At 42.8% G+C, this 23,411-nt stretch overlaps 1 protein-coding gene across 2 annotated transcripts in view; it reads right to left on the bottom strand.

Moving 5' to 3' along the window:
- Positions 1 to 3,552: 3,552 nt before the first annotated feature.
- The window catches only part of ELP2 (elongator acetyltransferase complex subunit 2), a 43,761-nt gene continuing 23,902 nt past the window's right edge, over positions 3,553 to 23,411 (bottom strand). For both annotated transcript variants that reach the window (XM_081014741.1, XM_081014740.1), the window contains 8 exons: positions 23,135 to 23,233; positions 22,951 to 23,008; positions 15,092 to 15,164; positions 13,842 to 14,034; positions 12,540 to 12,661; positions 9,524 to 9,666; positions 8,438 to 8,551; positions 3,553 to 5,413 (listed from right to left, as the gene is read on the bottom strand). In XM_081014741.1, coding sequence (XP_080870867.1) covers positions 5,257 to 5,413; positions 8,438 to 8,551; positions 9,524 to 9,666; positions 12,540 to 12,661; positions 13,842 to 14,034; positions 15,092 to 15,164; positions 22,951 to 23,008; positions 23,135 to 23,233 — 959 coding nt within the window. In that variant the 3' untranslated portion in view covers positions 3,553 to 5,256. The remainder of the gene's footprint in view (positions 5,414 to 8,437; positions 8,552 to 9,523; positions 9,667 to 12,539; positions 12,662 to 13,841; positions 14,035 to 15,091; positions 15,165 to 22,950; positions 23,009 to 23,134; positions 23,234 to 23,411) is intronic.

Genomic DNA, 23,411 nt, shown 5'->3' on the forward strand with positions numbered 1-23,411 from the left:
AGCTACAGGGCTGATGGAAGCTGGAGTCCAGCACTATCTGGAGAGCTACAAGTTCCCCACCCCTAGCCTAGAAGCTACCGTATTTTTCGCTCTATAAGACGCAACAGACCACAAGGCGCACATAGTTTTTGGAGGAGGAAAACAAGAAAAAAAATATTCTGAATCTCAGAAGCCAGAACAGCAAGAGGGATCGCTGCGCAGTGAAAGCAGCAATCCCTCTTGCTGTTCTGGCTTCTGGGATAGTTGCACAGAGCACATTCACTCCATAAGACACACACACACACTTCCCCTTACTTTTTAGGAGGGAAAAAGTGAGTCTTATAGAGCAAAAAATACGGTACTTTTTAGGATGATATCATGTACCATGGAGGTCCTTACCATTCCCAGGGTGAGATTGGTTGGATACAGTGTGGAAGTGACTCTCCCGTATGCCGCCATGGTTCTGATCTCAACAGTCTGGTAATAGCGAGGGGACCTGCACAGAAAGACAAGGAATTAACAGTGAATGTGGCCTTTGTGTATTTTAACATATTATTTTTAGAATCATCTTGTTTCAAAGAGGGTACAAGTGTATTACATGGCAAATTGTACATGGCATTTCTGAACAGGGTTTTTGTTTTTTGAAAAATAGTGCATATGAGCCTGTGCTGTGTGTGACTTGTAGCAACTCTAAAGCTCCCTGTCAAGGAGAAGGGTTATAAATCCCAATACACCAGAAAGGGAAAAGGGACCACCCCAAGGCCCATAAAAAAACTATAATTTGTCTACATTTGTTAAATCGATCAGCATCAGCCACTTTTATGATGCTGTTTTCCATAAGGGAAGAGGTACTGTGGACCACAACCTCCTTTTAGGCTAATAGATACATCATGGGATCTAAATAAGTTGTGTATTGCCTTTAATGATTTTACAGCAGCCTTCGTTCTTAAAGACAGACAACGTTTATGGGACAAACTGCAGCAAACCAATATTAATGAAATGTTACAGGTGTTAATAAGTATTTTGCATTGCAATGCAAATTGCTTGCTCAGATTTGTCCCCGTCTACTTAATTGAATAGGCTTATACTTCCATGAGGGAAGAAACAACTATGGCAAAGATATTGCTCTCCATATATGTAGGAACTGAGATGCACTGTGTTAAATTATTTGAAGCATTGCCCAAGCTGAAGGTAGATGATACTGATGCTCCCAAACAGCAACGGAGTTATCAGAGATCTGCTTGCAAAGTTGGCAGCAGTGATCCCTGCAAACAACTTGATGGGAGTTGTCATAACCACATTGCAAGACATGGATATTCTCGGTTCTCCCATATCAGAGTTAGAAAATGTCTTAACTTTTGAAACATGTTTATTATGCCTTTCAGAAAAGTCGACAATAGCTGCATAGGAATTACAGTGGTACCTTGGGTTAAGAACTTAATTCATTCTGGAGGTCCGTTCTTAACCTGAAACTGTTCTTAACCTGAGGTACCACTTTAGCTAATGGAGCCTCCCGCCGCCATGTGCTTTCTGTTCTCATCCTGAAGCAAAGTTCTTAACCTGAGGTACTATTTCTGGGTTAGCAGAGTCTGTAACCTGAAGCGTCTGTAACCCCGAGGTACCACTGTACTCTGCAAAGTGGATGATAGCTCCCTATAAACTGTCCAATAACACAGCGTCCCATTTCTTGAGCTGCAATCCAATACCTAGTTAACTGGAAATAAGCCCCCTTGAACTCAATGGGACTAACGTCCGAGCAGACAGCACACACTGATTAAAAAAATATACTCAGGTTCCCAGTTGTTTTCCTAATGCGAGATGATTTGAAGTTGCATTTCAACGTATGTTGCCCTGGTTTTTCAGACATTAGTCATGACCTCAGTGGAAGTTTAAAAAAATCAATGCTGCTTTCAAAACAACTCCCTGCATGTTACTTCAGCCCTCCTTCCCATTCACAAATGGATTTTCACTGTTCCTTCACAGGCGTGTTTTTCTTTTTTTTAAGTGGCTACTTCCCATGAGAAACTCTGGCCTCAGCTACCAGGCCATTGCTTTTGAAACCGGTAAGACATCAGAAGTGCCCGGCTGGATCAAACCTAAGGCTTACCTAGTCTGATATCCTGTTTCCCAAAGTGACTAGCCAAATACCCATGAGCAATAGCCCTTTCCAGCTGCCATTTTTCAGCAATTAATGGCATGCCTCCAATCTTGGATAACAGACACAGAAAGCATTATCCTCCATTAATTTTGAAGGGGTCTACATTGGTGGCCATAACTATTATTCATGCTTAGGAATTATTTCCAGAGGAAGAATGTAGCAGCTCCTACAAAAACAAAGGTTCTTATCGTCTGAGGGAACGGCAGGCTCAGTTTTTGCTGGGATGACAGAAAATATTTTCCAGAGGAAGTGAAGACTAATGTGAGCATTGATTTCTTGATGAGGAAGTCAAGCCAACCCGTTAAAAAAGATGTAACCTTAAATTATATATATGTAACATTAAAAATGCTCATGTGCCAGGACACATTTACAATGGAAGCTACTCACCCATTTTCTTGGCCTGAAGTGCCATTTTGTTCTGGTTCCATACACTGAATTGACTCTTGCCCAACTTGCAAAGGAGGTCTGGCCATTCTTCTCCACATCTTCAGTGCTTGCTTCTGATTTCATCCAGAGATAGGAATCCAAGCACTCCTCACTTCAATGCCTTACAATACCTGTCAGCACAGGCTTCAAAATAACCACTTGCTTGGCCGCATATCCCGGTGACTGGGTGTATTTTACTGGAAAAACTTAACAAGTATTAAAATTGCTTCCACCTCTAACCTCGGCAGACTGTTCCTAACAAGATGCAAAGGTCTCGAAGGATCCTGGTTCATTTACACTGTGGCCTCAGAACCATGAACTGCCCCAGCTTCCTAAGGATGGATGACCTCATAGCTATGCATTTTCTGTGCCGTTTTGCTTTATAAACATGTGAATATATGATGACTGACACGGTGTCAGACCCATTATTTTATCAAGCCTGGTGCTGTTTAAATCTGACTGACAGAAATGCTTCAGGGTCTCGGGCAGAGGCAAGCTGGTGGTGGTTTACTTCTGAGCTCTCCACTTCAGACCCTTTAACTTAAGATACACAGGAGTGAATTGCTCTATTGCTGAGGTTTAAATTTTTTTAAAAAATAAATCATGTCAATTTCTTTTTACAGAAGCAATATAGGAACAACTTTGTTAAGGAGATGTGTTGGTTAAATTTTCAGCAATGCATTAGAAGCTCTCCAAAGAGGCTTTAAGGTTTGCTTAAGCATAAGGGACAGAATGAGATATCAATCTCTGCTACAATTGCTATGCTACTGCTGCCAGCTTGATATCTGATCCACTTATAAGAAGGGTTTCTAAAATGACTGGGCTCACTTTCCTGGGGGAAAAGAAGATTGCACTGGTTTTAACAATTAGTCTGAGAGTTTTTTAGTTGGCCGTGTGTGATTTAGAGAAAAATTGACCCAGCACAGGCTATTTATGGAAAGACAACTAAAACTTTTCCCTCTCTGATTTCAGCACCACACAGGCAAGAGTCAACAAAAAGGCCAATGCCTTAATTTATTTTATCATAGGTAAGCTGCATTTTGCTTCCATGATGGAGCTTAAGGTGGTCTACATAAGGTGATCCCCCATCTGAACACTATCCATTAGATAGTGAAATGGTTGAAAATGAAGAAACTGTGCAGGTTACACTAACGGTAAAGGTAAAGGTACCCCTGACCATTAGGTCCAGTCGTGGACGACTCTGGGGTTGCGGCGCTCATCTCGCTCTATAGGCCGAGGGAACCGGCGTTTGTCCAAAGACAGCTTCTGGGTCATGTGGCCAGCATGACTAAACTGCTTCTGGGAAACCAGAGCAGCGCACAGAAACACCGTTTACCTTCCCGCTGGAGCGGTACCTATTTATCTACTTGCACTTTGGCGGGCTTTCGAACTGCTAGGTGGGCAGGAGCTGGGACTGAACACACTAGTCCTATTCATTTTCCTCACACGATTGTGCACCACCACACAAAGACTTTCAGTAGTTGAAAAAGTTACCCACTTTTAACAAAGAATCAGACAAATATTGCAAAATAATGAATACAGTAGTACCTCAGCTTACAAACACTTTGGGTTACAGATTCCACTAACCTGGAAGTAGTACCTTGGGTTAAGAACTTTACCTCAGGATGAGAACAGAAATTACACAGCGGTGGCAGCGGGAGGCCCCATTAGCTAAAGTGGTACCTCAGGTTAAGAACGGACCTCCGGAAGGAATTAAGTTCGTAACCAGAGGTACCACTGTACTATACTCTCAGAAAAAACTAAATTTAATGGAACTGGAATCACACAAGTTCCGTGGCACAATAAATCTGATCTCAAGCCGCCACGTTTAACACACATTATACGTAACAGAGAAGGAAAGTTACAAAGAATTTCAAAAGGTCATCTAAATCAGGGGCCCGGAACCTTTTTCATTCCGAGGGCCACATTCCATTCTGGGGGCCGCACGCCTGTGGAGGGCAGGGAGAAAGGCTGTGAAGTGGACAGAGCAATTAATGTGAATTTTACCTTTGTCCAATAGTCTAGTTGACAGGCATTCTCACACCCCTCTTTCTATCCTTAACCTAAGGAAACAAGAGGCATTATCAGAGTTCAGAGACACATTCCAGCTAGGCAAAAACAACCAAGGAAAGTGCAGAGCGGGACAAGCAGGGAATGTGGCTGGGAAGGGCCATGGGAGAGTACTAAGAGTCAAATAGTGAGGTGCAGAGGGCAAAATGCAGCCCCTGCGCCTGACATTTTCCGTCCCGACCAAAATGATTTAAAAACAAAAACCCTGCATTGGTTGAGGCTCAGGCACATTTAGAGACAAAACTTTGTTGAGGCCCAGGCTAGAACCACAAATGAAAATGATGTTGAACACAATGGGGGGTGGGGAATAGGCAATTTTAAACAGGAATGTAATTTCCAAGAAGGTAAAAAAGTGAGTCCGTTCTGCCCCAGCCACTTCTGTTCTAGGGAGATGGTTATCTCAAGGAAAACACTAGCGAAGGACAGCAATGTACTCGTGGAAAATAACCTTTTCGTGAGGGAAGGCCAATAGTAAACGCATGTTTTTATACAAACCGCTTTAATAATTAAGCTCCAGGTAGACACATAGTTTTCAGAAAAAGAAGTGCTTAAAAAAAAAAAAAGAAGTTCAGAAAACAGGTACTATTCACATATTTCATGAAGTGTGGTCAAAAGTAAATTGCTTAAAGACTGTCTCTGTTAATGCTGAATATCTTGACAGAATAGTCGGCCCCGCAGCTTGCCAGCTGCAGCCACCTGCTGCTCTCCGCTGTCCCTTGCCCAGCGCGGCCCACGCACTTTCTCCAACACAGCTGCTTGACAACAAGAGTGTGGCTTTGGCTGCAAAAAGACAGAAGCTATTAGGGGGGAAGGAAACCCAATTCATCTCTCGCAACCACAAAATGTCAAACTCAGCTGGACTTTGTCAATTCCAAACGTCAGCATTTAGCTAATTAGTGCACTCCTTTTCAGCGCTGCCAGCTCGGGGGGGGGGGGGGACCTAAACTTGTCACTGCCTGTAGATATTAAAGATGCTGGAGCTATTCTGAGTTCAAGTGGCATTTCTCCGCTTCATCCCATAAATTATTCAAACAGAAATACACCTATTTCCGCTGTAATTTCAGGTCAAACGTTGCCATTAGCCATGCAAGCTTCTTAACAAAAAGTTACAAAACACATCACTTAGAAAGTTTAAAGAGAAGCAAGTGTCAGAGAGTACAGCAGCTCAAGGGAAAAGATGCCAAACCATGGGTTGACAGTCCCATGTGCTCACTCACTCCAGCCTTGTTTCACAAATTACCTTCTCCCCCTTTTAGGGTGTGGATTCCCCCCCCCCCCCAAATTAATTTTCACTTCTAGTTTTCACTAATCACAGTTTACCATGACATCCACATTGGCAACCAGTCGTTAATGCCTTACTTCCAAACCAAAGTTTATAAACAAACTATGGGTTCATATTATGAGTTCTGGGCAAGCAATAGGCTACCAATATGGTTATCTCAGCAAATTATATTATTAACAAAAATCGGGACGGGATGATGTAATTGACCCATAAGTTTGTAGGGGCAATCCTAACCACTGAACTATGATTAGCCGCCGCATCGAAAGGCAAAATCCGGGTGCGCAAACAACTGCAATCAGAAGCACGTGTGGAAAATGTTAATTGCCCAACTAATATTCACATTTCCCAATGCTTTTTGAACTATAGACATGTTCTTCCACAGAGTAAACAACTCAAATAAAAGCAAATATTAGCTCCAATTCAATCTCCTTCAGTTGGCACTAGAGCAGGTAAACTTGTTCAAGAATTAAGTAGCTACAGCTGACAATTTGCAACACTGAACTCTTAATAAATGTAAAGACTGGTGAAACAAACAAGACATACAGAAGTCAAGGTATGCCAACAGAACTGTGTAAAGTCTTATCTAGCTACTGTGCTGGCAATAGATGTCCCAGAGGGCTCTGGACTGTGTGAGAGATGTTATGTGGAGCCGGGCAAACCATCTGAAGGGCGAACAGATGCTGCTGGTACATTAGTAAGCCCTTTGGGCCAATCTAGATAAATGGAAAAGTTAATGGCATAGTGAGAGATTCAAACATTCATGGTCTCATGGGGCCTTAACAAGACAGATCCCAAAAGGCACAGAACTTGAAACCAGCATGGATGTGCCTCCTCTATTCATTGTTCATGCAGTAGTGATACTATAATTCTTATTAAGTATTGCATTATTTTATTTAAAAAAATTATTGTCTGTGAATTGCTTTGAGCACAAATGTGGCAGAACATGTATCATAGAAATAAAACTGACTCCAACTATATATTCCTCCCTCCAAGCTTTTAAAAATTCACCCTATATGCATTTCTAAATGTCCCATTGAGGTCTTTAAAGTTCAGCTTGCACACGCAAGCACATCAAGTTATTTGCATCTGATTTGGAAAGGCTTAACCCCGTATGCATATAGCTGCAAACAATTGTAGTAACTGATTCCAGAGCTAAACTGAGTTTGGTTCCATCTTTTATCTGAGGCTTAGTTGTATCTGAATTGAAATTCAGGTTGCTAGTTCCAAATATGGGTATAATTTTTTAAAAGGCGTGATATGGGGATACATGCACAACAAGAATGGCAACTGAATTCTATATATGGGCTAAAGCTTCTAATATAAGAGCTACAGTAAGAGACGGGGGCTACAAATCAGGGAGTCCTTGGTTCACAGCTACTAGCCTCCTACCACTCAAACTGTAATATCGTCAGAAAGATGACCCATTTTACAAGGTTACTGAAAGGATTACAACCAGATAATGTAATGTGCAGTGCTCTGAAAGTGCTATATAAAGGCCAAATATTGCTAACACTCTGCCCTCTTCCAGGGCTGAGAAACGAAATAGGCAGAACAGAGGACATTTGCTGCTATAATTCTGCAACCGACCATGATGATAACTGAGCAGTGAAAGAAGGAGGGAAGGGTATTTTTTTCATGCACTACACAGAAGAATTCCACCTGTGCTGTGCTGTCTTCCCTCTCACTATAGGAAAATGAACCGAGTGCAAGGATGTACAGGGGAAGCTGATCTCTGGGATCAGCTATGAGTTGAAAAGCATGGACTGGGAATTGCACATGTAACACAGTGAGCAAGACCATTGTGATAGTGTATGGTCAGGGTATGGCCTGAATCTAAGCAGCTCTGGTTCTGGCCACAGGGCTTGAGGGATGGCTGCCTGGGAACTGCAGTGAAAGGCAGGATGTATTGATAATAATGATAAAAACATCGCAGAGACCTTTAGCCTCATCACACAGAGAATTCAGTATTATATGACATTCATCTGAAGCTGCTAACAAACCTTTACTGAGCTGAACCAGAATCAAATCAGAACAAGTTTAGGAACAACAGAAATGGTTTGACTCGTTTACTGGCACTCCCTAGAGCAACAGGGTCTGGAAGAGCTCTTGCGCAACACTTTCTGAAATTAAGCAGTTCTTGAAAAAGAAGCAGAGAAAGGACCACAGCAACCATACACTGACACAAGCATCCACAACATTTTCACCTTGCTCCTGCATCCCCTCCAGTGCACATCTTGCTGCTACGATATCATGGCTCACCACAATTAAAATTCAGCTACTGGCTGGGGGCAAATCTGAAGCAGAGAATTCCCAGCTCACATTTCTAGCAGCTATGCTGCAACAGCTCTATAAATAAGGGTTTCTACAAATGCAGGTCCCTTAAGGCATCATTATAACAGGTGCCAAAGGGGCCTCACAGAACCAATGCAAGAACCCTCACACAGCCAAATGCTAAGGCATCTGTGAAATAGTGGCTTTCTGTATACTTGCTTTGAGACACAAGAGGTTTGGGATAGGGTTACCTGTTGTCTGTTTCAGCACATTTGGTCCAGTCCGAAAGTGGCAGCCTCTTGTCGCTTGGTTTCCATTTATACAAGTGAATCTTCCCACTTTCTGTGCCTATTGCAACAATATAGCTATAGAAAAAGGACAGTTCTGTCAGTAATTAAAGCTCATTACCCAATCAGCTAGCTTGTTTTCTCCTGCTCCAGAGCGTAAGGCCCGAACCACTGGCTTCAAGTTACAAGAAAGGAGATTCTGACTAAACATCAGGAAGAACTTTCTGGCAGGAAGAGCGGTTCGACAACGGAATGGTCTCCCTCCGTAGACTGTGGACTCTCCTTCCTCGGAGGTTTTTAAGCACAGCTTGGATGGCCATCTGTCAGGGATGCTTTAGTTGTGATTCCTGAATTGCAGGCGGTTGGGCTAGATGACCCTCAGGATTCCTTCCAACTCTCTGAAAGCTGATAATCCCAGCTCAACCACCACATATTGGACATCACATCTAAACTGCACATAAAGGTAAAGGGACCCCTGACCATTAGGTCCAGTTGTGGCCGACTCTGGGGTTGCAGCGCTCATCTCGCTTTACTGGCCGAGGGAGCCAGCAGCGTGACTAAGCCGCTTCTGGTGAACCAGAGCAGCACACGGAAACGCCGTTTACCTTCCCGCCGGAGTGGTACCTATTGATCTACTTGCACTTTGACGTGCTTTCGAACTGCTAGGTTGGCAGGAGCAGGGACCAAGCAACGGGAGCTCACCCCGTCGCGGGGATTCGAACCGCCAACCTTCTGATCAGCAAGTCCTAAGGCTCTGTGGTTTAACCCACAGCGCCACATACAAGCAATTTTTAAGCCTTCCCCCATTTTAAGACTTGTTAATCGAGCCTGTGGATATTACAACGTACATCCTATGTAGAGCAACACCTAGAAGGGGTAGAGGCAGGTAGAACCAGTGACTGTCTGAGTAAGAGTTAGAAATACGACAAGGCGAATTAAACACAGGCCACTAAAGCCACTAGTAGTGGCTCTGTTTCAGGGAATCAATTGCCACGAACGTTCGGCTTCTGAGCACATGGCTTCTTCTTCAAGGACTCAAGGGCAACATACCTCCCATCAGGAGCAAGCAGATAACTAGCACTAAGGGCCGTGACAGAGTCCCCAACATCCAGGACTGGCGAACAAGGCTGGATCTCACCAGGGTCGTTTTCTTTATTCTCCTCTGCTGAACAACATTCACCCCAAATAACAACCTATTTCAAATGCAAGTAGCAGAGTATCAGCCAATGAGACAGTGAGGACTACACACTTGGATCAGGTGGGAATTTCCACCCCTGTAGTGCTTCTTCCCAATGCTGCGAGAAACTAACTGTTCTCCATGCATGGAAAATGTCTGGGGATGAATTTAGTACAGTGGTACCTCGCAAGACGAATGCCTCGCAAGACGGAAAACTCGCAAAACGAAAGGGTTTTTGGTTTTTTGAGTTGCTTCGCAAGACGATTTTCCCTATGGGCTTGCTTCGCAAGACGGAAACGTCTTGCAAGTTTGTTTCCTTTTTCTTAAAACTGTTAATACAGTTGCGACTTGACTTTGAGGAGCAACTCATAGCACGCGGTGTGGTAGCCTTTTTTGAGGTTTTTGAAGACTTTGGTGATTTTTGAAGCTTTTCCAAAACTTTCCCGACACCGTGCTTCGCAAGACGAAAAAAACCGCAAGACGAAAAAACTCGCGGAACGAATTAATTTCGTCTTGCGAGGCACCACTGTACGTGAAAATCCTGTTTTTCTCCCCATCTCTTCTCTCCATTGGGGTCCAGGTTTGTTGCAAGCCCTCCAAAGAATACAGACCTATATATGCTATTGAAAAACTGTTAGCCACCCTGAGTTCAAGGGATACAAAAGGATATAAACCCATACAAATAATAAAACTAACCATAAAGGCAAATCTCTCTCTCTCTCTGTGTGTGTGTGTGTGTGTGTGTGTGTGTGTGTGTGTGTGTTTTACACACAGAACACGACTGTGCAGGAGAAGTGATTTCACTCTTCTTCCTGCTAGGCCTAAGCCCATCCTTGGAATTGTCCAATGACTTCAGAGATTGGCTACTGCAGTTTCAGAAGTGTTCAAAGGCGGAGCTTGTGCTGGTCAAATGTAAAACTGATCACTGTCTTAAAGCTGCAGCAGTCCAGTAAGCAATAATCATATGTTGACTTTTTTTGCCATATTGAAAAGTGAAGCGTGTGGGAGCTTCTGGGGGAATCTGAAGTTAGGAGAAAGAAGAAGGCACTCCCAACTTTGCTCACAGCAATTGTGAAATGTTTACAGGGGTGATTAAAAATAATAATCCAAGGCACTTTATGGAAATTAGTTTTACAGCAGAGGCTTAGGCTCTGGGAAAGCCACTGCTGGTTAGCAAACAGTGTACAAAACACATAGTAAGTTCTACTGCTGTACAAAAAACATGGATTAACTGATAAGGATTATCTGGAAAACCTTATTTGCTGGGCTGCTCGCCACCAGCAAAGAAAGGATATTGCAAAAAAATAGAAAAGAACCTGTATGGGGGCTTAAGAAAGGATAACAACGAAGGCGATGGAAGGTTTTTTTCCCCATGTGAAGGTGGGAATTTACAAAATAGCTTATTATAGCCAGTGGTACATAAATAAGGCAAGATCTAAAGCTCTTGTTCACTTTGTTAGCAGCAAGGCAAAAGCCACTCTAAGCCAGGACTGCAAAACAGAACCTAACAATACGTGAAGAGGCATAAGAAACAGAGTCGTTACCATAAAAAAAATACTTTTTGCACATTAAAAATTTGATTATAGACAACCACCACTCACTTTTCATTCCCAACTACCATGAAATCAGAGTATGTAGAACTACAGTTGCTCACATTTATCTTCTGTTATCCTTGCATCTTTCATCCCTGATCTTCCTCTGTGCTCTCTCTCCACTGACAAACCTGAGACTATAAGCTCCTTATAACAAGGAACAGTGATTTTCTGTCACTTATACTGTGAAAGCTTTATATATACTGATGGCACTGTACTAAATTATCACAGAAGACCACCATATGCACAGATATGAAACTAAAATGATTACCAAGTTCTTAGGATCTGGGCAAGACTCTATGCATGGCTACACTTCTGTAGGAGCTTGGAAAACCCACAATATGTGCTATGGAGCACAGAATTCAGCTTCCAGAGAATTTCATCTCTTTTTCTGTTCCCCCCCCCCCCATTTTATTCCCACAACAACCCTGTGACATGGGTTAGGTCAAGAGAGAATGACTGGCACAAGGTGAACAAGTGAGATTCAGTGCAGATTTCTTCCTAGGCTCAGTCCAACACTCTAACCACTACCGCGCCTGTTCTCATAATAAATTATTTTAAATAAGGTAATTTAGGCTAATTTTTCAATTTGCAGAATCCACAGATAGCATAAATTTCTAATTACTTAGCACATAATTTGGAGTGCTTAGGTATACAACATTTTATTGATTGATTGATTGATTGATTGAAGTACACACTGCCTGAATTCTGGCTTCATCTTTTTCAAAATAAATGCCTTAAGCAGGTTCTTGCCCCATCATAGTACGCAGAATAAGAGACTTCCTACTGCATAAAACTATTACCTTTCTAAGCTAACATGCAAGATCTTGCTTCAGTCCTATACTTACTAACAATGAGCATGTTAGAATTAACAGCAGCTGGGTAAATATTTTGTGCAAAATTCCTCCTCTGCTTTCTAATACACCAAACATCTTCCACCTGCATTGAATTAGGACTTTCAGTAAAAGATTATGCCTATATATAAAAAATAGGTAGTCAAGTTCAATGCCAAACAAATTAACTGAAGGATGGATTTTTAAAGGCATATTAATTTTAATGACACATTCCGCATAAACATACAAGAACATGCTCCTTTGGTTCTTGCCCCAAATAGGAGTGAAGTATTGGTTTTCTTTAAACGTTTTTGTACTTTTTAAATGATTACATGGATGGAACACTGCCTTGGACACCCTTTTTAAGGAAGAGGGTGGGGTATAAATGCTTTTAATAAATAAATATTGATTTGTGTGAATTAGCTCTGTGAAGCTGGGTAAGGAGCAACTGATTACGCACTTACCTTTTTGTCTCTGCTTCCTGTAATGAAATACTTGCTATCGGGGGTCCAGTCGCAGGACCAAATGATGCGAGTGTGCACAGCCGTGCTTTGATTTGTGTAAGCAAAAAGGCTGAAAGCTGGGTCTGGAATGACAAATTATGAAACAGAAGAGCGTTGTGATTTATTTCTGCAGGCAGACATTGCCCCAGAAAATGGTGGGGTAAAAGTTTAAAAGGAGGGAACAGTAATCTATAGTACAGATGGCCAACTGATGGCTCACAGACGGCATCCAGACACACACCCCATTCCTACTTCCTGGTGTTCTGAACACTCAAGGCAGCCCTCTGCAATAACTGCAGAAGCTTCTGGGGCAACTCAGTTTGCACTGAAAGATCATCTACTAAGATTGCTGAGTCAAGGAAATGAGACCTTCCCGAGCCAAGCTGCTTGGGCAACTACACTGGCATCACTGCTAGCGAGTTTGCGGGTGGGGGGGTGTCTACCAGCATCCACCAGCTGAAAAACTGATATACTGCATTCAAATAGCCTTCTTTAGGGAAGATTTGACTTCACCAAACACACACAATCTACAAACCAGTTAAAGAATTGGCAATCGTTTCCAAATCCCACAAGAACAGGAACAGGAATACTCATATTTGGATGGTTCAGTAGAACAGAATACATAACATCCACTTCTTCCAGCACATTTACAAGTTCTCTTTAACATTCAGTGTTAACTCTCCTGGAATGCCATTCCTTTACATACGGGATACAAAGATTCAGCAGTCAAATGTTACTGGACCATGTATTTACAGGAGATATGTCCGACAACATTTTATCAAGAGAGTTGCTACTAAAAAAAGAAGCCAGGTTGCTATAGCTTTTACAACTGCTCAGCTTCCTGAGCACTGCTCAGTCCATAATGGTCAGGAGCAGGGAAACTATTTTGCCATTTCATCAGAGTAGGGCATAAACTAACATACTGTACACTTGTCCAAAAGTTCCTTTTCCACAATAAACACCCACGGCCAACAGGAAGAAGCAAACAAGACAGCTTCCACCACCCTCATTTGGTTAATGGCTTGCCATGAATCAGCAGCTTGAAAGTTTCTGCGGCCCAAGTGTTCTCTCCCCTGGAAACCGTATGATGAAGGCCAGATTTGTAAATCAAACTATGAAGAATAAGTTTGCAAAAGGAGATGAAGTTTAAGAAGAAACCAAAATAGAGTCGCAAAATGGATATCTGTGTGTTCATTCGTAACACACCTTAAAAAGCTGAAATGTTAGTTTTCAACCAGTGACACCAACTGTTAGCTAGCTTACCTGGTTGCATTGAACTGATGTCATTACACTTCCAAAGTGACCACTGCCTGTCTCTTGAAACTGCTAACAAGAATTTATCGTTGGGGGAGAAGGAAATCTGTGTCACTGTCAGGTTGTGGAAAGGTAAGCTCTGTATCTGCTTCCACGTTGTGGTGCTCCACAAAATAATGGCTGCATGTTCTTTTTTAGAAGCCTGCGAAAGGAGGGGGGAGGTGGTGGAGGAGAGAGAATAAATACTGAGAATGAACAAAAGCAGCTTTGAAAAAAACAACCATAAGGGCAGATAAACAATTTACAGAGACATTTGCCAGGTAAGATTGTGTTTAAGATGCTTGATGTCATTATTGCAGTGGTTTTATTGTTGCTCCAGTTGGTGTTATTTATCTACTCTTTTTTTGTATTACCGTTTAAATTGCTTTAATGTTTTTAAATGGTCTTATCATGTCGCACCCTGGGACTGCCTGCCAATGAAGGGTGGCCAAAAAGATTCCTAAATAAAGCCAGCTTGATGTAGTAGCAAAAAGCGCTGGGGGAAATAGTGAGTCTGAACCCGTGTTTTTCGGATGAATAAATATTTACTTTGCAAACTGTCCTTCGGCAGGATTCTTTACTTCACTTGATTCTCTCTTTTTGCTTGCATTACGGAAATGCCAGAAATACTTATTTGGTTGATTAGGGCAATTCCTCATAACAAAGCAGGTGTTTCAGAAAAGCTTCCCTTAACGACTCTTCCTCTCAAAAAATGACCACCACCACAAGTGGCTGACTCCGCTACTATTACAATGCAAGAACTGATTGTATTTCTTACAGTCCTTGGCTTCCAGAAGCTCATGTTCGGCATATGTTGGCCCAGGACTCCCTTCTACAATAAAATGGCCAGGTCTGCCCCGTCCTTCGAAAAACCTATTTTGATTTTGCTGATTAATCAGCATGCCCCATGTACAACAAACAGCCTATATGAGGAATCATCCACTCATTTGCAGCTGTGGAGTCTCTCCGCACATTAATTTTAATAATATGCATCTGATGTATTTAAGATACATGTCTTCATTTTTTTAAAAAAGAGGAACAGTTCCACGCAATGAGGTCACTCTCCCAAAGCAGCTTTCTGGTCAGCGCCAGTTGCTGCCACAGGTTTGTGAGACTAGCTGGTGGGCCTCTGGTCTGATCCAGCAGGATTCTTTCACATGACTCAGGCCACCCAGATCACTGTGATCGAAATTTCAGAGCCGCTTTTTTCTTCTTCTTACCTTACATGCTGAGGCGATCACAGTTTTTGCATTATTGCAGGCAACACAAAAAACTTCATAGCCGTGTCCATACCTAAAATGACAAAGACCCCAAGGTAGTAAAAAGGCAAACTGGTGGGCTACAGTTTGTTGCAGTATACAGACACCCCACTGGCCTGTGAGCGCTCCAATTGGAGAACAGCCTTTACCAAAGGTGTCATGGGCTTTGAAGACACTCAAACTCAGGATGCAAGGGAGAAACGTGCTAAGAGGAAGGCACACTTGGCAAATCCACACCGTGATCAACTCCCGCCCAGAAGCCAATGTCTCCACGGTGGAAGGACGTGTGGATTCAGAATTGGCCTCCACAGTCACTTATGGACTCATTGTTAAAACCGTGTTTATGGAAGACAATCTTACTTGGCTACGAGTGATCACCAAAGAAAAGAAGAAGACACACACCCCAGTTCCTATTCATTTCCATATAACTTGGCTATTACTGGTTTGGAGGTATCAAAGCTCTGCTGTCTTGCACCCAAACATTGAGCTAGATAAGATTCAATGCGATCTCAAAGCGAAGGCTCTCCTAAATGTGTGTGTGTTTGATTCAGAGTGTCCCAAAACATATTCTGGGCACACACACACCTTGCAGCCTCTCCGTTCTTCCTCTCTCCTTCCTGTGCGGTTGCAAAGCCAAGTTGTGCCTTCATCATCCAGCTGGAAGGAAAAGCCCTTGCGAGAGGGTCGCCTTCCTTTTCTACATGTAAGGATGTCCAGATGATTAGGAAGCAAGGGTGGAGTGCTTTGCATGCTGACGACCGCGAGTTCAATCGGCAGCAACATCTCCTGTGACAGACTCCCTTCCTGACACCCTGGAGAGCTGCTGCCAAGCAGTGTAGACAATACTGAATTCGATGGACTAATAATAATAATAATAATAATAATAATAATTTATTATTTATACCCCGCCCCCGCCTATCTGGCTGGGTCCCCCCAGCCACTCTGGGCGGCTTCCAACAAAACACTAAAATATAATAACCTATTAAACATTAAAAGCTTCCCTAAACAGGGCTGCCTTCAGATGTCTTCTAAAAGTCTGGTAGTTATTTTTCTCTTTGACATCTGGTGGGAGGGTGTTCCACAGGACGGGTGCCACTACCGAGAAGGCCCTCTAACTTAGCTTTTCGCAGCGAGGGAACCGCCAAAAGGCCCTCGGCGCTGGACCTCAGTGTCCGGGCAGAACGATGGAGGTGGAGACGCTCCTTCAGGTATACTGGACCGAGGCCGTTTAGGGCTTTAAAGGTCAGCACCAACACTGACCAACAACCTGACTTGGCAGAAAGCAGGTTCCTGGAGCTCCTATGCAGGAGATGCTGCTGCCAATTGATCTCTTATTTGGCCTTGGAAGGAGCACAAATGTGATGTTCAACTAAGAAGCCATATGGGTCAGAAAATGGTCGGCTGGAGAAGACGGAGGGGCGAGGGGCAGGTAGGCACCAAGCGGAGAACTGGCAGACTTGACTTAGCATCATAGAACAGTAGAGGGCCTTCTCAGTAGTGTTGCCTGCCCTGTGGAACGCCCTCCCAGCAGATGTCATGGCAATAAGCAACTATTTTACTTTTAAAAGACACCTGAAGGCAGCCCTGTTTAGGGAAGTTTTTAATGTTTAATGCTGCTTTGTGTTTTTAATATTCGGCTGGGAGCCGACCAGAGTGGCTGGGGAAACCCAGCCAAATGGGCAGGGTATAAATAATAAATTATTATTATTATTCCCTAATCATTTCTTTATAAATCAGCTATTAGTGGCAGGTCACTTGAAGAGGCCTCAGCAACCACATGGGGTCTATGAAGATCCCACAGCAGAATGGTCTGCAAAGCCTTGAGTTATCACCTTTATTCACCCTGTAGGAAGACCAGCCCAACAAATGTGAGGTAAAAAAGCAAACGCATTTTGCATGAAGCTAGACACTGCAAGTTTTACTATGTTGCCTGATTATTCCTGTAATTATTTTAAAGTTCAACCGTACTATTATTGAACTATAAAATGTAATCTTTGCAATGGAACACTTCAGTAGACTCCTATGCACAATTATCTCCTTAAATATTTATCAAAGTTAAAAATTTATTCTAAAATCTAAAGCTGAGGTGACAGTATTTCACACAGAAATGCAACTGCCAAATGGTCTATTTTTAGCAAGCCGGTTCCTGTTTTTCTTGCTGCTATGGCAACATTAAACCTACATTTTCTATTATTTCACATTGCTTCTTTCAAGATTAATACTGCACAAATACAATTGGGAACTGACAATATTTTCTTTATCTCCTGTCAAAATACATTGCTTTCTACAAAAAAAAAAAAAAAAGATGCTGTAGAACTCAGTCTTGGAAAAAGTCTTCCCTAGCAGGTTTGAGGAACTTCATCTTATTAATAGGAAATGCCACGGCCTAAATCATCCTCTTCATTGGGCCAGTGATCCTTTTTGCATGCCTTTGAACATTTGAACCTAGACTGCGTTCTGATATAACGCAAAGCCATGCATTGTTCAGCTAAATCAAAACTTGCTTTAATGTCTGTACCCAAATTGTGGTTTGTTTAGGGCCAATAAACCACAGTTTGAAGCTGGTTTGTAAAACGTAACATTTGGAAACAGCTGCTTGCTGTTTCGTAGGACCTCACAAGCCACGGTCTGGGCAATTGATCCACCTCAAAGATCTGCTATACTATGGCAATAGTTCTGAACTTATAAAAAGAGCAGATGGGAAACGAAAGTAGGCAAGCAGATCTTGGATCACAGTTTGTTGTTGTACTATGGTATGAATTCTTAATCATGGTTAGCACAGACTAGCATTTTAACTTCGCACCAGATGGGGAGAACCAGTTCCAGCTTGGTAGGCCTGATCCTTTCATTTCCCCATGCCATGAGCCAACTTTGACAGGTGCTAGGGACCGCTACATGACATCCACCCAACTTCATAAAAGGGCCACAATACCTCAAGGACCGCTTCTTTCCATATGAACCTACCCAGACCCTGAAATCATCTTCTGAGGCCCTCCTTCGTGTGTCTCCTCCTCGAGAGGTTCGGAGAGTGGCAACACGAGAACGGGCCTTCTCTGCAGTGGCTCCCTGTCTGTGGAATGCTCTCCCCAGGGAAGTTCGCCTGGTGCCTTCAATAATAATAATAATAATAATAATAATAATTTATTATTTGTACCCCGCCCATCTGGCTGGGTTTCCCCAGCCACTCTGGGCGGCTTCCATAGAAACCAAAAATACAGTAAAATATCACAGATTAAAAACTTCCCTGAACAGGGCTGCCTTAAGATGTCTTCTAAATGTCAGGTAGTGACATACACCTTTAGGTGCCAGACAAAAATGTTCCTTTTTAACCAGGCCTTTGGTTGATCCAATTTACATCCTATGCCCTTTTAAAAAAAATTGAGTGGGGGGGTTGGGTTGTTGTTTATATTTTTATTAGGTATTTCGTGGTTTTATATATTGATTTTATTCTGTGAACTGCCCTGAGACCCCTGGGTATAGGGTGGTATATAAATTCAATAATTCAACAACAACAACAACAGGTGATTGCCAAAGGGGCTTGCTGTAACCTCCAATCAGCTAATCGGAAGTTACAGTGACCTTGAAGGCACTTCCAGCACCTATTGAGTGGTTCCATGGAGTTCCCTCTGAAGTTCATTTGTAGGAAACATTTGGATACAAACCATTTCCTGCAAACAGAGCATTTTCTTTTCTTACAGGGAACTCCACTTGCCAAAACAACAACAACAACAGCAATTGGGAGCTCACTTAATAGCTACAGCCATACTTGAGCTATACCTGCCATCCCATATGTGCTCAGGTGTGACAGTTTGTGGGGAACAGCCTCATGGGCCAGATGATCCCTACCATTTTTTGTTATATATTTTTTCTAAATTAATGTAACTTAATTATATATAAATTATGTTATTTGTGTGATGGAAAGGAGAAGCGCGCGCACACACACACACACACACACACACACGTCCCTCCACAAACACGAGTCAAGTTTGATGATGAGGTATATAAGAATTGTCCAAGGCAAAGCAGCAAGTCCAGAAACAAGCCAGAATTTGAAAATTTGGGTCTAAAGTTCAATGCATTATTCTGTAGATCAGGCTGCCTCCACACTCATAATTATTATAATAACATTTTTCTATTTACACATCAGACAAATGGATCGTGAGACATAATCAGCAATTTTCTCAGTACTGAAGATGTTTCATATCTCTAATCAGATGCAAAGTTACATGAATCAAACATTAGATGAAATAAGACTCCAGATATTTGTTATATTGTATTTAATTGATTTTATGGTTGTTTTTAAGTGTATCTCACACTGGGATCACTGCTCTTAAATGGGGCAGACTTATAAACGGACTAGATGCACACACACACACACACACACGGATGGTATCTGCAACTTGATCCAACAAAACATCTGTTTGGTGTGCTCTTTGCTAAAGTACAGCCTTGGTTAGAGAAATAATTCTCTTTCCTTTAAGAAAAACCTATGGTGAGCAGACGACTTCACTGGGGATTCACCAAGCTTATTCAATGTACGCTGCTGCTACCTGTTCCTCTTGCCATTCTCTCAATAATGAGCTTGCAGCCGAATGTAACAATTGTCCTCTCAGAGCACCTTTAGCCAGCTAGCAAAGAGTCTCTCTCCTGAGTTTATGAGAGTTCACCTACTAAGATTACTACAGATTTAAAAGAACTTCCCTTTAAAAAAAAAAAAAATCCTGCTGCTCCCTTTCCTCCGAATACAATGACAGCACTTATGTGCCTTTAAAAGTTATTTATTTACTAAGTGTTTTCGGTTACTTGGTTATTGGTTACCTATTATACTGACCTTCAACAAAAGAATTTGCAGGCAAGGGTGAGGTGCAGTAACAACCACCCTAGTTAGGCTTAGAGAGAGAAAGGAAATTGGTTCTTACTGTGAATTTCTATTTACTGATTGTGTTGCGAGGACAGTCTCTAGATAGGATGACGTCCTCAGGATCTTGAGCAGAGCGACACATCCCATCTACACCCACAACCAAAAATAAATAACTCTCTCTCATTACAAACGGAAAAGAAGTAGTGAACACTGAGTTCATAAAATAGAGGAACTGTCAAAATGTAGTTCCCCATGCCAATCTGCCCACCCCAGGGAGAACCAAGAGTGAATGAGGACCCTCCAAATCCCAGCCAACAGTCCCAGACAATGGTGGGGAGTTAAACAGGGTGGACAACAGAGTGGATAACACAAGAGGAATTGTTTTTATTCCTCTTTTTAACTGTAGAGCAGTTAAAAGTACCGCACTGGAAGCCTTTTCTCCTAAGGAACAAAAGACTCGACCTAATCCGTCATGGGGATGTGGGTGGCGCTGTGGTCTAAACCACAGAGCCTAGGGCTTGCTGATCAGAAGGTCGGCAGTTCGAATCCCCGTGACGAGGTGAGCTCCCGTTGTTCGATTCCTGCTCCTGCCCACCTAGCAGTTCGAAAGCACATCAAAGTGCAAGAAGATAAATAGGTACCGCTCCAGTGAGAAGGTAAACGGCGTTTCTGTGGCTGCTCTGGTTTCGCCAGAAGCGGCTTAGTCATGCTGACCACATGACCCGGAAAAACTGTCTGCAGACAAATGTCGGCTCCCTCGGCCAGTAAAGCGAGATGAGTGCCGCAACCCCAGAGTCGTCCGCGACTGGACTTAACGGTCAGGGGTACCTTTACCTTTACCCCATCAGGAGGCAGGGAAGATTTGGAGGGTAGGACGACTTCTCCTCCCCAGAAGAGGCGAAGCTTTCAAGACCCTGTGCTTCACGTCCAGAGAGAAATGCCATCCTCCAACATAACCTGGTTTTTGGCTTGGCCCAACATCTTCCACTGAAGGCCATATGGTTGAGTGAATGACTGACACCTCTTCACACCGTTCTAAGAAGCAGACTGAGCTACTACCTTCCCTCCACCAAAAACATGCAACAAGCTTCTTCCCCCTGCCGCTGCCCCTAACACTGAGCCAGAGGGAGAGTTTTATGAAACTCTAAAACCCATCCATGTAAAGCTGGTCATACTGCTGATTTCAAATTGCTTTGTTTTTGCTGTTCGCTTGTGGCTACAAAAACTACATCTGGCAGCTGGCAATACATGGCCTACGGGCTGCATTCTGCTTAGTGGGTCACAAGGCGTGCAGGCCTGTGGACAGGGCTCTGGCAAATGGTCTTGGCAAACCATGCAAGGATTTCCCCCCGGCCCTGAGAATATTTCCAGGCTTCCCTGCTCAGATTCAGCACAAAGCCAAATTGCTTGGAATCATGGTACCTCTGCCACCTCCAGCCTGCCAAGAATGAGAGACTGTGAAAAACTGGCACACTTTGCAAAGAGAGCTGCCACAATTTAAAGCGCCTTTAAGGCAACTGCAGCGAGCAAAGAAAAACAGAGGGGAAAACAGCCTCCCTGGGAATTGTTCCAGGACAGCAGACCTCGCTGAATCTAAAGGCAAAAATCTATCTCCTGACCTCTGCTCAAATGCACACATATTTGATGCAACTCAGCAACTCCTTCACTGAACACAGAGTTGCCTCTGGGTTGCCCTCTAGCTCCTAAAAGCACTTGTTTCAGGAGAGCAGCCACTCATTCGTCTATTATTTGTTTCTCAGTTTCAGGAGGGAGCTATACTCAGGATCAATAAAGCTACTGCTCCATGTTTACCAAGTGATATAGTATAGCAGCTAAAATGCCATTAGTAAGCCAGAAGGTCACAGGTTCAAGTCTTATCTCAGCCACTAACTCTTATTAGTTAGGAACCTACACCCTTCAGGAAGCCACTCTCTCTCAGTCTTCGTTCCCATTGCCCAGATTATATTAATAACAGAAGCATAAAAAAAAAAATCACTACTACTACTACTACTAGGGACGTGGGTGGTGCTGTGGGTTAAACCACAGAGCCTAGGACTTGCCGATCAGAAGGTCGGCGGTTCGAATCCCCGCAACGGGGTGATCTCCCATTGCTCGGTCCCTGCTCCTGCCAACCTAGCAGTTCGAAAGAACATCAAACTTCAAGTAGATAAATAGGTACCACTCCGGTGGGAAGGTAAACGGTGTTTCCGTGCGCTGCTCTGGTTCGCCAAAAGCGGCTTAGTCATGCTAGCCACAAGACCCGGAAGCTGTACGCTGGCTCCCTCGGCCAGTAAAGAGAGATGAGCAACGCAACCCCAGAGTTGGCCACGACTGGACCTAATGGTCAGGGGTCCCTTTACCTTACCTTTACTACTACTACTACTACTACTACTACTACTACTACTAAATAACAACAACAGCTGCTTATGGGGTTTTGAAAAGGTTGCAAAGAATTCAACAAAAACTTGCCAAAGCCTAGGCCAGTAGGTCTTCCAGAAGCATCATCCGGCCTTTTTTAAATTCAAATTGACTGTCAAGCAGCTAATTGATAGGGCAGAGTAATTCGCATACTGTAACTTGCCCCAAGCCTTTTGGATAGGATAGGACATAAAATCAAATACATACGTAACATATACATTAGATGCTAAACGTTCTTACTAAGTATCTTCAAACCTGGCTAAAGACCCAGGTTCAATCCCCACCCATTCAAGGCTGTTGTGGGAATAAGATGAAAGGTGATTTTGCATGCTATTCTGAGCTACCTCAATAAAGAATAGGATGCAAATGTGGTTTTTAATAAATGCCATTCATTCATTTGGCCCACATTTAGCCCAGAACAACTCCAAGTTTAATGAGGAAATGAGGACAACTCATGGAAAGTTGACTTTAAACAAGTGAGTTAAAACCTTTTCCCATATTTTTTCAGTTTATTTCTCATCTGATAAACAAAGCAACTTACAATTTTTGTGTTTCAGGCCATAACGTGTTCTGCAAGAGATGATCTTCTGTGGGAGGTTCTGGAAGATATTAATTGGTTTAGAACCAAGAGTTTTTTTTCCTCATACTGCCCCCCTTCCCTTTCATCTGCTCCCTTAATTTACATAACAAAATTCCCAAACACAGCATTTTAACATGTTGCATACCTGTAAGACTACATGGCTGAAAGTAATTTTCATGATACTGACTGGAAGCGTTACTAAGTTTTTCTTCTTCTTCAGTTGTCTGGGCTGCAGTATCTTCAGCTGTAAAAGAGGCATATTTTAGAGTCCGAAAGTAGCATGCCAATCAAAGAATGGTTAACAAAATACTGAACAGAAAAGAACAATTCTGTTTTCAGCTTAAATTATCTAAAAGAATATTTGGTCCATAATCCAATTATGTTAGAAAGTTTAGCAAATTTTACAATGCAAGGTAAACTAC

Source organism: Podarcis pityusensis, assembly GCF_964106645.2.
Source record: "Podarcis pityusensis genome assembly, chromosome: 7".
In the NCBI taxonomy this organism is placed as follows: domain Eukaryota; kingdom Metazoa; phylum Chordata; class Lepidosauria; order Squamata; family Lacertidae; genus Podarcis; species Podarcis pityusensis.